The sequence below is a fragment of the Plectropomus leopardus genome, chromosome 7, assembly GCF_008729295.1.
Source record: "Plectropomus leopardus isolate mb chromosome 7, YSFRI_Pleo_2.0, whole genome shotgun sequence".
NCBI lineage: Eukaryota > Metazoa > Chordata > Actinopteri > Perciformes > Serranidae > Plectropomus > Plectropomus leopardus.
Genome location: NC_056469.1, coordinates 2,986,093 through 2,998,217, shown reverse-complemented (window position 1 = coordinate 2,998,217; position 12,125 = coordinate 2,986,093). Strand labels below are relative to the sequence as shown.

At 35.7% G+C, this 12,125-nt stretch overlaps 1 protein-coding gene across 1 annotated transcript in view; it reads right to left on the bottom strand.

Moving 5' to 3' along the window:
* The window catches only part of ascc3 (activating signal cointegrator 1 complex subunit 3), a 202,737-nt gene that overhangs the window by 56,805 nt on the left and 133,807 nt on the right, over positions 1-12,125 (bottom strand). The window contains 7 exon segments of the mRNA XM_042490728.1: positions 2,068-2,244; positions 2,854-2,940; positions 4,285-4,449; positions 4,733-4,852; positions 7,081-7,305; positions 8,552-8,586; positions 8,589-8,742. Coding sequence (XP_042346662.1) covers positions 2,068-2,244; positions 2,854-2,940; positions 4,285-4,449; positions 4,733-4,852; positions 7,081-7,305; positions 8,552-8,586; positions 8,589-8,742 — 963 coding nt within the window.

Genomic DNA, 12,125 nt, shown 5'->3' with positions numbered 1-12,125 from the left:
CTGCTGCAGACGTCCAGGTTGGCCACAGCTGTGCGCTGATGGATTGCTCATGTCGGTTGTGGAGGGGAGGTCAGGTGGCACTGCTGCTCGCTGATAGACTGCTCAAGTCCGCTCGGGCGCTGATTGATCTGGTCAGGTGTTAATGTGATGTGATTGTGTGGTGAGGTCTGAATGCACTCTGGAGGGGGATTATTGAAATCTGTTTGATAGCTGGGTGAGACTGAAGGTCTGGCCGGACACAATAAGACCTGATGTTTGGGGAGAACAGATGCACCAAAAAAAGGATATCGCTAATCTTTGTTAATACTCTTCTGCTCCGTATTAAAAATACTGTCTCACACTGCAGTAACTACTGCCAGTGTACTACTACAAATGAATCCTTCCACTTTTCATCTTAATATGAAATGAAGAAAAATTGTCTGAACACAGCCTTAAGACATATTAATATTCAGCTGCAGCTGGTGGAGAACATTTAAAGTGGAGAAATGTCATAAAGTGCTACCACTTTATGACATTGGGTGTTGGAGATTTTTGGTCAGCCACAAACTGCAATTTGTGTCTACAAAAGTTTTCTATTTACTTTCTGGCTTTCATTTAAGTTTTTGTTTTTTTACATGAATATATTTCATAATTTATCTATTTTTTTTATTTTATTTTATCATTTATTAATTAATTTATTGTTTATTATTTTTATTCTTTATGCATTTATGTATTCTTTTATTGTTATTTTGTTTTTTAATTACATTTATTTATATTCTTTATATATATATATATATATATATAATATATATATATACGTGTTTCATTTCTTGTTTTTATGTTAACCAACTTTCTTAAATAACTCCAAATTAATGGAATGAATTAAGTCCTTTCTGATAGATAAATGAGTAATCTCAGATGTGCTGATGTTCAGTGTCTTTTTCATTTTAATCACTTTTAGTCTACAAGATGTTGAAAATTTGGAAAAAAAAAAAAAAAAAGCGTTCATCATAATTTCCCAGAGATAAAAGTGACAACTTCAATTTGCTTCGTCTGTCAAACCGACAGTCCCAAACTCAAATTATTTTTTATTAACTATCACGTATAACAAATAAAATCTGCAAATTTTGTAGAAGCTTGAATTAGCAAAGGTTTTTCTTCGTTGCTTTAAAAATGACTAAAAAGGTTAATCAATTATCAAAATAGTTACCCACAATTATCAAAATAGGCAAGTGATTTTCTTTTGATCAATGAATTGATTAATCGACTAATTGTTGCAGGACTATTGCAATACAGTACAGTATGAGCTCAAACTAAAAAAGGGCATCCACCCAAAATCATTTCAATGCTGTCTTTTAAAATACTCTCTCCCAGATTGGGTGCAGTGTTTCAGTGAGCTTCAGATTTCTCCTAAAATGATCATCTTTCTCACGGTGTAGACCATAATTGGAGGTATATAAAGATTTGGAAAAACACAGTGTAAGTCTCAGTTTCACTGTAGTTTTCAGCACATTAAAAGCATGATCATATTAAACCACTAATCTGAGTTTTATCACTTTATTTCTTTCATCTTTTTCATTTATGTCTTATCTTTTTTACTTCCTTTTGATTGTTTTATTGTTTTTAGTTTTTTTTTTCGTATTATTTTACACTGACAGTGTGCGTCCTGCATCTTGCATTATTTGCCCTCTGGTTTTTATATGATCCTAACTCTCGTTCTCTCATCTCACTTGTGTTCAGTTGGTCTGTTTGGCTTTTTGTCATAGTATTGCCGTCTGTGTATTTAATTTCTGCTCTGCTTTGTTCATCAAAGCACTCTGTAAAGTCTGTTTTTAAAGGTGCTATATAAACAAAGGTATTAACATTATTATTATGACTATTATTATTATTATGAAACAAATGCTGTGACAAGAAGGAGAACACTGAGCAAAGCTGCAGCAAAAAAAAGAGAATAAGAAGTTTGAATTTATATGCAGATAGGTGACTGTTGGGCCACCATGTCAGCAGAACATTGAGATTTTGAGGGTTTATTTACTGATTTAATGTTTGATCTTGTAGTATAGTTGTGTGTTGTTCATTTTCCCTCACCTGAGCCACATAGGACAGGTCTGAGATGAGGGAAAAGCTGTCCACCTCTCCTCGGCTAATGTATGTCTGAAGCAGGACATTGATCTTGCCGTAGCCGTTCTCCACGCCGCCTGTAGCCGGCAGCTCGCAGTAGTTATACAGCAACTGCTCCAGCTCCTCCATCTCCTCCTCACGGACCTGCGGGCACACATCAGCACCATGATGCACTCACATTTTATCATGTAGTTTATTCTCACGAAGCACATGTGAACTCAGACTGTGGGTACACCTGGCTATAATGTAGACTTAACCCTTTGAAACTTCAGTAAACTGTTTTGATTTCTCCCCTAAACATGGGGAAAAGGCAGTGAGCAACTTGAAAAAAAAAACTTGAAATTTAAATTAAAAAAAAAAAAAAAAATAATTTCAAGAAATAAGTAGATTAAGAAAAAAAATTTAAAAATAAGATGGGGAAAAAAAGTCCAGATATTTATGATAAAAATTATATTATATTCAAAATTATGTTACATAAAATAATCATAATTATTTTAAGCACTTTTTTCAAGTCATTCTTTTATTTTTCCACGTAATTTTCTTGTATTTTTTCTAATTTCTAGCTATTTTTTTGGGCAATTTTTATCTCAAGTTGCCCATTGCCTTCTTTCCATGTTTTAGAAAAAAAAAGAAAATCCCTTTGCTTGGTGGGTGACTACAGGTTAATAATTACAACTTTTATTTTGGATTTGTTAGTGAGATGTCAGTGTTTAACTAAAATTTTCTTGTAGTTTACACATGATGACCTCTCACCTTAAGCTGTTCAAACTCTTCAGACTTGGACACGATACTGAGGATGTCTGCCTCTGTTCGCTGAGAGTTGAAAAGCTCATTGAAAGTCTTCAGAAAAGGAGAGAAAAAGAAGAGAAAGGGTTAATAGAGTTGCGATCAGGATAAGTCATTATATCTGACATACCGTTATCATAAATATATACACGTAACTATTTTCCAAATCTAGTTAATAAACATTTTAATGATCGTAGTTGTTTCTGCAGCCTACTCAATAATAGATACTACCAACTATTAATACTCTTGGTGACACTGTCAGTGAAGACCACACCTATAGTTATACAAATGAATTATAATGTATTCATACCGCTTTATAACTACACACATAATGCTTACTGATGCACTATATCAACAGTCATAGAACACTGTAGATGTGATTGACAATGAATTATAAGTGGCAAGGGTCTTAGGGATGCTCTTGACTAGTTGTATTCCAGTAGCTAACTTAGCTTGCTAATAGTCTGTCAGTAGTTAGCTAGCTAGCTAGCTTCAGCATATAGCATACTCACTGGATTTCAAGGGCTGCAACAGTTTCTGTCTTTTTTTTTTCCTTTTTGAAGTTAATAATCTAGCAAATAGTGACCCTGTAAGTTCCCATCTTTGAAAAATCTGATTAAGTGACAAAAACTTTTCTGATACTTTGTGTTTAGTTGTGAGAGGGCATCAGACTTCAGTCTTTTAAATGTATTTTCAAAGTACTGTAGTGTATGGTACGCATTAATCATGCTATGATACAGCACAGACTCTTGTAAATTCATGAAAATGATTACACTGAACTTAACACCCACAATGAAACATTATGATGGAGCATAAATTATTATAAATGCATTTCATTGCACCTCACGTTACTTAACACATACAATGATAATGTATGATACAACATGGGCTGTTATATCACACTGAGTCCTTACAACAGGTAATTGTTGATGTGTGTATAGGTGAATATAGATATTTAAAATGCATTATAAGCCCCAGCATTCAACCTCTAGTGTATAACTAGTCAAAAACATCCAAAAGACCCTTGATGATCCAAAAGACATCTATAATGTTTTAGGACTGTTGATGTAATGCATCAGTAAGCATTATGTGGGTATATGAGTGTAGCCATAAAACATTATGAATGCATTATAATTCACTATGACTGCCTTCATAATGCATTACAGACGTGGTGTTTATAGTAAGTGTTGCAATATTTTTTCTTACCACAGTTCATAACTAATCTAAAAAGCAAAAAAACAACAACAAACAAACACATCTTTAAGGGTAAAAAAGATGCCATGTGCATAAAAATAGAGCTAGCTCATTAAAAATATTCCCACAGAAGGATCCCCCTCGAACCCCATACTCTGGGCTAAGACCCCAATGTCCTCAAATTCTAGAAACACCGCTGCGTACCTCTATGGTGTTGTATCTAATGTAGAAGTGGCTGGCAGTCCTCCCCATGTCAGTGGAGGCGTAGTATCCGGTGCGCTCCTCAAAGCGGATCATCCTGGCCTTATCCAGCTTCCTGCCTGCCTCCACCACAAGCTCCTTCCTGTACAGCTCCAACGAGGGATCCATCTGGAAAAAAAATAAAAATGTAAATACTTACTTTTGAAATTCACTGAAGATTTCTAGTAATGGGACTGAAATATTTAGGTTATTTACATTCTCTGCCAAGCTGTTTTATGTTTAGTTTCTTGCAGAATAAAACTTTTGATAATCAGAATTCTGGAAATATTTGACACGAGTGGCTCAATCAGTCGCAATCAAGTTTAGATTGATGTTAAATTAAGCCTTGGTATGATGTGATCTCTGAGGGACAGACAGGCAGAATAAAATGAATCCCATTCTGATAACTGACCTGATAAGCCTTGTGGTTGATGCCGTACACCAGTGGGTTGGCCCTCATGCGGACGTACAGGTAAGTATAACTGAGCCACTTCACTGCCTCCTCCACGTTGGTGACTGTCCCCAGAGCAATCTAAATCCAGGAGAGAGAAGAAGAGTCCTAACACACAGACAATAACATCAGTGGTCTCTGTCACCACCTAGTGGACACTCCTGGACACTGCAGTCTCTATGCTCGAACACTGTCAGACTTCTTCACACTGCAACATGCTTTTGTTCAAAATGCACAGTTCAGACCTTTTGACTTCATATAGATATGAAAGGGAACAACAAAATTAATGTGTTATCAAAACAAAATAAGCATTATTTTTGGGGATTTTCACTAATTCACTGACAAATCTGCTGATGCACTTCTTCAAAAAGCATTTAGCAGAAAACAAAAAACAGCACCCATTCTTCCTTTTCCTTCCATTTTCTTGCCTTTTTCATTTTTTATTTGTCACTCACTCTTACTTTTTACTACTTTGGTACATTGTTTTTCTGCTGATTGTGGATTTGAATGATGTGCTCTGTTAAAAGAAAAATCATTGATGTCCTATATAATCTGATAAAGGCTTTGTGCTTGAAGTGCATCAGCAGATTTCAGTCCATTAGTACTAAATAAAAACAGCAATAATTATCAAGACATTAGGTAACTCCTACTTTTCACTGAGAATGAATGCAGCCATAAAGGTTTCCTCAGGCAGGGAACATAGTGTGTTTACTTTTCTGAAAACTCCATCAGTGCTAATGAATCCATAAATGCTCAGACAAGCTTAACATTTGGTTATTTGGGATATTATGCACACAAGCAGTTCAGAGATATTGCCACATTTTCTCTCATAATAATTTGTTCCCAGATGTCTACATTTGCTACAGTTTTGAAGTCACTTGGTGCAGAGCTTTTTACAGGCTGCTCTGTGCATGAGTGTGCTTTCAGCCGCACGCCATACTTGTTGCATTGCTTTTGATGACACCGAGCTCGCTCTGGCCTGCACATACAGTGGTAAACCATTTGGATGCAATGGCTGCCTGCTCCAAATACCATTAAAAAAACAAACCACTCTGTAACTCTTATCTTTACAAATTCTGGATTTGATCTTTCAGAAAAACATATGAGGGCAATAGAGTGATGAAGTGATGAGTCCTAAAACGCAGAGGTCCGTTAGCCTTTTAGCACTTTCGGTTCCCTCGTCTTGAATGGGTTTTTGGTAAAACGACTTAAATAAGGTCTGTGGTTAACTCTATTTAGAAATTTTGTTCTGCAACATGAAAATACATCTGCACAAGCCCAATTTTTGAACTTTTAAGGTTTTACTTGTCAAACCTAACAAGCAGCTACATGTGACTACAGTGTTTATCGGGGGGTGTTAGACGTCATCACAGCGGACACAGAAACTCATTAAACCCACTCGCCGCCTTTACAGCTTTACAGCTTTACAGCAACAGCAGCTCTCCAACTTGTACATTTATCTGTTTATATTTTTCGATTGTGGTCACGCTAGCAGGAGAGTTTTGTCGAAAATTAAGAGCATCAAATCAGAGGTCGAAACTATTTGGAGCAGTTTAAGTCCTGCGACCTTGATGTAGTTGGTTTATAGCCTAACAATAGCTTTTCGCTTCTGGTGATTTCATTTACGCTTCAAAACACACAAAAGTTAATCTGTGAGTCATGCTGAACAAAACTTGTAAGTATCGTAAACAGAGCTTATTTTTGGTGATAATCAAAAATCCCATAAGGATTAAGATGAGGGAACCAGTGTGATGCTAACTTACTGGTTGGCCTACAAAAATACGTCATCCCTTCACCACTCTATTGTCTGGAAACAAAAATATTTTTCTTTTTCCATACTTATCCTGACCTGGAAATTACTCAAATCATAACCCATATATTTCCGTAATGCATACGAACCCTGTGTTAGAACATGGTGAGGTGTTGAAATGGAGCACATAATTACAGCAGGCGTTAAAAACACGTTAATTCCAAAAATTTCAAATGAGATTGCCTAATTAGCAGTAATAAAAAATTACACAGAGAATGGTGAATATTTGGTCATCACATAGCTCTGTGTTACAGGCGGACTCATATGAAGAAGCTTCCCCCAACATTTTACAAGATGATGAAACTAAAATCTGTCAAGATTTTACTACATTTTTGTCCCTTTCCACTTTAAATTTCCACCAGAAATACATTCAAACCCCCCTCTCCACATCTGATTTGATTTTTTCCGAAAGAAAAAAATAATAATTTTATATTTAGACTGAGAGAACGGAGAAAACATGAATGTGAATCATGTCCAAACAGGACGTTGGGAGTCTGACCTCAGCGTTGAGGTTGTCGGCCAGGTTGCTCAGGAACTGACTCTCTATGGGGTTCTGCTGGGTGAGCAGGGTCAGGTAGTGGCTCAGCTTCTCGTGTGTGGTGATGATTGTGCCCTCGCCGTACTTGTCAAACTGGGGACGACCTGCACGCCCAAAAATCTGCATGACGTCCAGGATGCCCAGATCCACCAGGGAACCGCGCTTGGCATCATAGATTTGAGTTCCCTGTTAGAGACACAAGACACATGAGACTTCAGAGGGTTTGAAACATACGCACAATGTGTATTTATGTAAATATCTTGTTACATATGAATAAAAGGCTGCTCATTTAAAATATGCTCAGAATGAAATAACTATAAGTGTTTCACCTGCAGTGCAACAATAAGAGAAGAACCTTTTTAATAATGTAAAAAATGGATTATGGTGAGTGCCAATTCATATGGAAATTTAAAATTAAAATGAAAATTTCTCTTCAAGTTAATGTATGTGCATCTGCACAACAAATAGCTATCTTAATGTCAGAAACTATAACACAAACTAATGCTACTGCACCTTTGAATGAGGCTACCATTAATGGTAAGATTGTGCATTTAATAATCGGGATGGGGCTTGATCACATTTAATGCCAATATTGTTAAAGCTGATTTAGCAACAGCAGATTACATTTTTTTAACAGTTCTCAACGATTTGATTTTTAATTTGATCTAATTAAATGTAATTCCAATATTAACATAAATCTTTAATAAACAGAAATTTGTGAAAGCCTTTGGGACTTCAGCAAATTAGCTTGATTTCTTTTAGAAATATGAGAAGGTAAATGACCGAAAACTTGTGTCATTTAATGGGAATATATATATATATAATACACATATATATATATATGTATGTACACATTTTTTAAAGGAAATAATAATACATTTTCAAAAAAAAAAAGAAAATTTTAAAAAAAAGTGCTTGAAAACCTTCAATAAATGCAAAATTGAACCTACAGTATTTGCTCATAGTCCAGAGGTTTGAATAAATAAATAATAAATAAAAAGGCATCTGAAAGTAGCACAAGAAAAGTGATGTTGACCTAGGTTTCAAAGGGTTGAAGCCAAAAATTACGGAGCCAAAATTAAACAATATATATCTGTGAGACAGTTAAAAGATTTATATTTTCAGCAAAAAAGAGCACAATCGGGGTTTGATAGTGTGTAAAATGTTACGAGCCACTTTAAGGGCACTGACTTAAAGTCAGTGTGTGTTTTGTTTCAATTCAATTAACAAAACTGCAATACATGAAATTACCAATTACTTAGTAATTGGAGCCTCTGGGGTACCTGTGGGTCTATCACCTCAGGGTGGTGACTTACTTTACCCGGATGCTTCAAGGTGTGCTTACAGAAAATACAAGCAAGAAAGAAGACAGCAGGAGACAAAGCATGACGTCTAAAAAGCCAGAGAGGAAGCAAAAACAAAGAAACAGAACCTTGATAATGACTGCGTGAGCCGGCAGGTTGACTCCCAGGCCAGGGTCGCAGTGCACACCAGCACCTTGAGGTGGCCTTTGGAGAACATGCTCTCCATCAGGCTGCGGTCAGAGCGCAGCATGCCAGCGTGGTGGATCCCAAAGCCTTCTGGGAACATCTCCTTCATCTGCTTGTTTCTGGAGCGCTGGATCTGAAAGAGAAGGTTTGACAGTTTTTTATCTAAAAAAAAAGTGCTTGAATGAAAGGTCAAGGAAAGCGACAAGCAATGGGGGGGTTTGGGTGTTCAGAGTCAAACAGAAGCACAAATCAAATATCAAGAAGACTGAAAAAAAAGACCAAAGTCATCATTATTGCTGTTATTTTTCTAACACATTTGATTTGAACATTTATTTAGAACATGCAAAAAAAGAAAAAAAATCATTCAAGCAAATGGATAGACAGAATCCTTTTTTATAAACATAAAATCAAAAGAAATTGTCAAACACATGATGACTTGGTTTACTTATTTGAAAAGGAGTCAGAAGAATGAATTTAATCCCACCTAAACCTATACGCTAATTCAACATATGCATACACCCACATACCCAAAATCAAATATCTACAAACTTACATTATTATTTACAAAAAAATGGAAGATGAACTAGGAAAAAATAAATATTAAGTAACCAAATAAATAAACAGTAAACCTTGTAAACAGCTGTTGATTGTCAAACCCCCTCTTCATCCCTGTGCCTTGTGAAAATCATGTTTTCATTTATTATTTCAAACCTTAGAGGCTGTTCGGTGCATTTTACGCCCTTTTCTTTCTTCAGTTTTTTATCATTTTGGCTGTGTTCAAGCATATGGCATACATTCTGGCAGGGCTGTGTACTTTTGTTTAATATTGGTATTTTCAGCTCAGCTCCTACAATAAGTCTAAAATACACTGTGGAAACTAAATTGTTATATCCATACTGTTAAGTGCAAACAATGTTCCACTGAAACCCATTCAAACTGCGACTTTTGATCCCACAGCCATCAAAGCATAAAGACATGCATTGTATTATATCTGGGTGTCATTTTTACGATTTTTCACCATCAATGTTGCAGCTAATCATTGGCATATCCGAAGTTGTGATCATCAAAACATTAATAATCTATTAAGCATGTAGTATATTAAAAACTGTTCTTTTTGTGTTGTTATTTTTTTAAAATCTGAAAACATAGTGGCATCATGAAAAACATACAAACTGGGATTTGAGGGGTTAAACTTCTAAAAAATTAATACATATTTGATATTTATGATGGGACTGATAAAAAAACAAACTGAATAAAAGTAGAAAAAACATATTAATGTATAATATTCTTTACAGCCTGATTTTGAACAGCTCATTTTGTGTGCAGAGCAGTATGAGCATGAGTATTTGACACCGCACAAAAAAAAAGTATAGAAATTGATGTTGTTGTGAATCATTGTCATATCCTAGGCTGTGATGATAATAATAATAATAATAATAATAATAAATAATAATAATAATAATAAATAATAATAATAATATTATTATAATAAATCTACTTTACATGTAGTATACTCACATTTTTTTTCTATAAGGATAATGGCATCATAACAAAAACCTGGTATTTAAAGGGTTAAAAATCTGTATAATTATGAATATTTGATATTTATGATTAGGACTGACGTTGAATGAAATTACAAAATAATATTAATATATAACATTTTTTAAAGTTTGATTTTGAGAAGCGCATTTTGTGCACAGAGCGATATGAGTGTGTGTCATATTACAACAGGCCCTAAAGGGTTAAACTGGTTTATGTTTGTTTTAGATCCACACTGAAACTGCTCCATGGCTTCACTCCACAGACTGATGTACAAAAACTTCTCCTGGTGGTACAAAGACTAAGTTTTGAAATAAAATTTTCCCGTTAAATCATAACCCCCCCTCTTGCTCACTGTACAACTTTTAAATATTCCCTGGTAGTAGGTTATTTTCAGCCTTAAACATTTCCTGTGCTACTTGAAATTCTACAAGATCTGTAAATTTGAATAATTTTGACTGTGAGAATGATGAGTTAGTGTAATCTAGACATCCAGCACTGACTCTAGCTTAAAAACGACAAAGTGCACCTGACACAGATCAGCTTCACAAAGGTATTACCAGGCTGTTAAGGTTAATTGAAATAAAATGCACAGGTGTTGACGCACTGTAAAAGAACATGTGCAGCTAAGAGACCCCACACACACACACACACACACACACACACACACACACACACACACACACACACACACACAGTCGGTGAGATTGAGATGTGTGCTGGTGAGTGACAGCAGCTGTGACCTCGCTGGGCTTGAGGGGAGTCCTCATCACAGGACTTTATCTCTCTCTCTGGCCATCTAAATAGAGGTCAGCGCCCAGCACTCCTCTGCACTGCAAAGAGAAAGCCCATTACTGCCAGCAGCTGTCTGCCTCACACACACACACACACACACACACACACACACACACACACACAGAGTGTTTGCGCTGCGCTGTCTGGATTTGTATGCAAACGTTGTGGATGAACGTGGAGGGCTGAGACTTAAAGAAACCGACTGTGCAGTAGGTCGAGTGTCTGACTGAAGATGAGGGAAAATGCCACAGAGGGAAAGATTTTCTTCCATAATGTGGAGACAATGTGAGATGATGGATGGCACGCACGTATGCAACTCTTCCCTTAAAAAAAAAAAAAGGCGTAACTGGGAGATGCTGTGCTTTTTAGTTGTTTTTTTTTTTTTTAACAATGACAATACATAATTTTTTAATTTGACAATAAATTGGCTTATTTAATGTAAAAAAAAGTTTAGCTTTAGCCTTTATAAGATATTATATCTACCTGTTGGTTACTTCAGTGTCAGTCATTAGCTTCTAAAGGACACAAAAATGAAACATACTGGAGATGATCAATTTCATGTTGCAATGACTAATAGCTAAAAAACTACCTTGATACATAAAAAATAATACATAAAATTTCTGAAATGCTATAGGCCATATTGTCTGAATCAGAGGTTGACTAGAATTCTAAAGGCGGATATAATGATTTTGGAGCAGGAATACGCCACTGGCAGATTATTCAGCCAATGGGCAGCATTTGTGTTATTTGTATCAGAAATGTGTATTTTAATGACTTTTCAGTATTTTATATTTTGACTTTAAAAGGGCTGGAACCATTCAAATGTCATTTGTAACAACATACTTTAGAATGGAGTAATTTTCAACATACTCAAAACACTTAATTCATAAAACATAAAATTAAAAAAAACAAAAAAAAAACAAAACCAAGTATGTGGCTGGATCATGTATGAAGTGCTAGATGACTTTTAATTTGAAACAGATACAGGAAGGGGCTTTCTGACCACTAATAGTAAATGGACTACACTTGCATAGCGCTTTTCTAGTGTTCCAACCACTCTAAGCGCTTTCACACTATATGTCACATCCACACATTGGCGGCAGAGGCTACCTTACAAGGTGTCACCTGCTACTCAGTAACCATTCATACACACTCGCACTCTGATGGTGCAGCTTAGGGAGC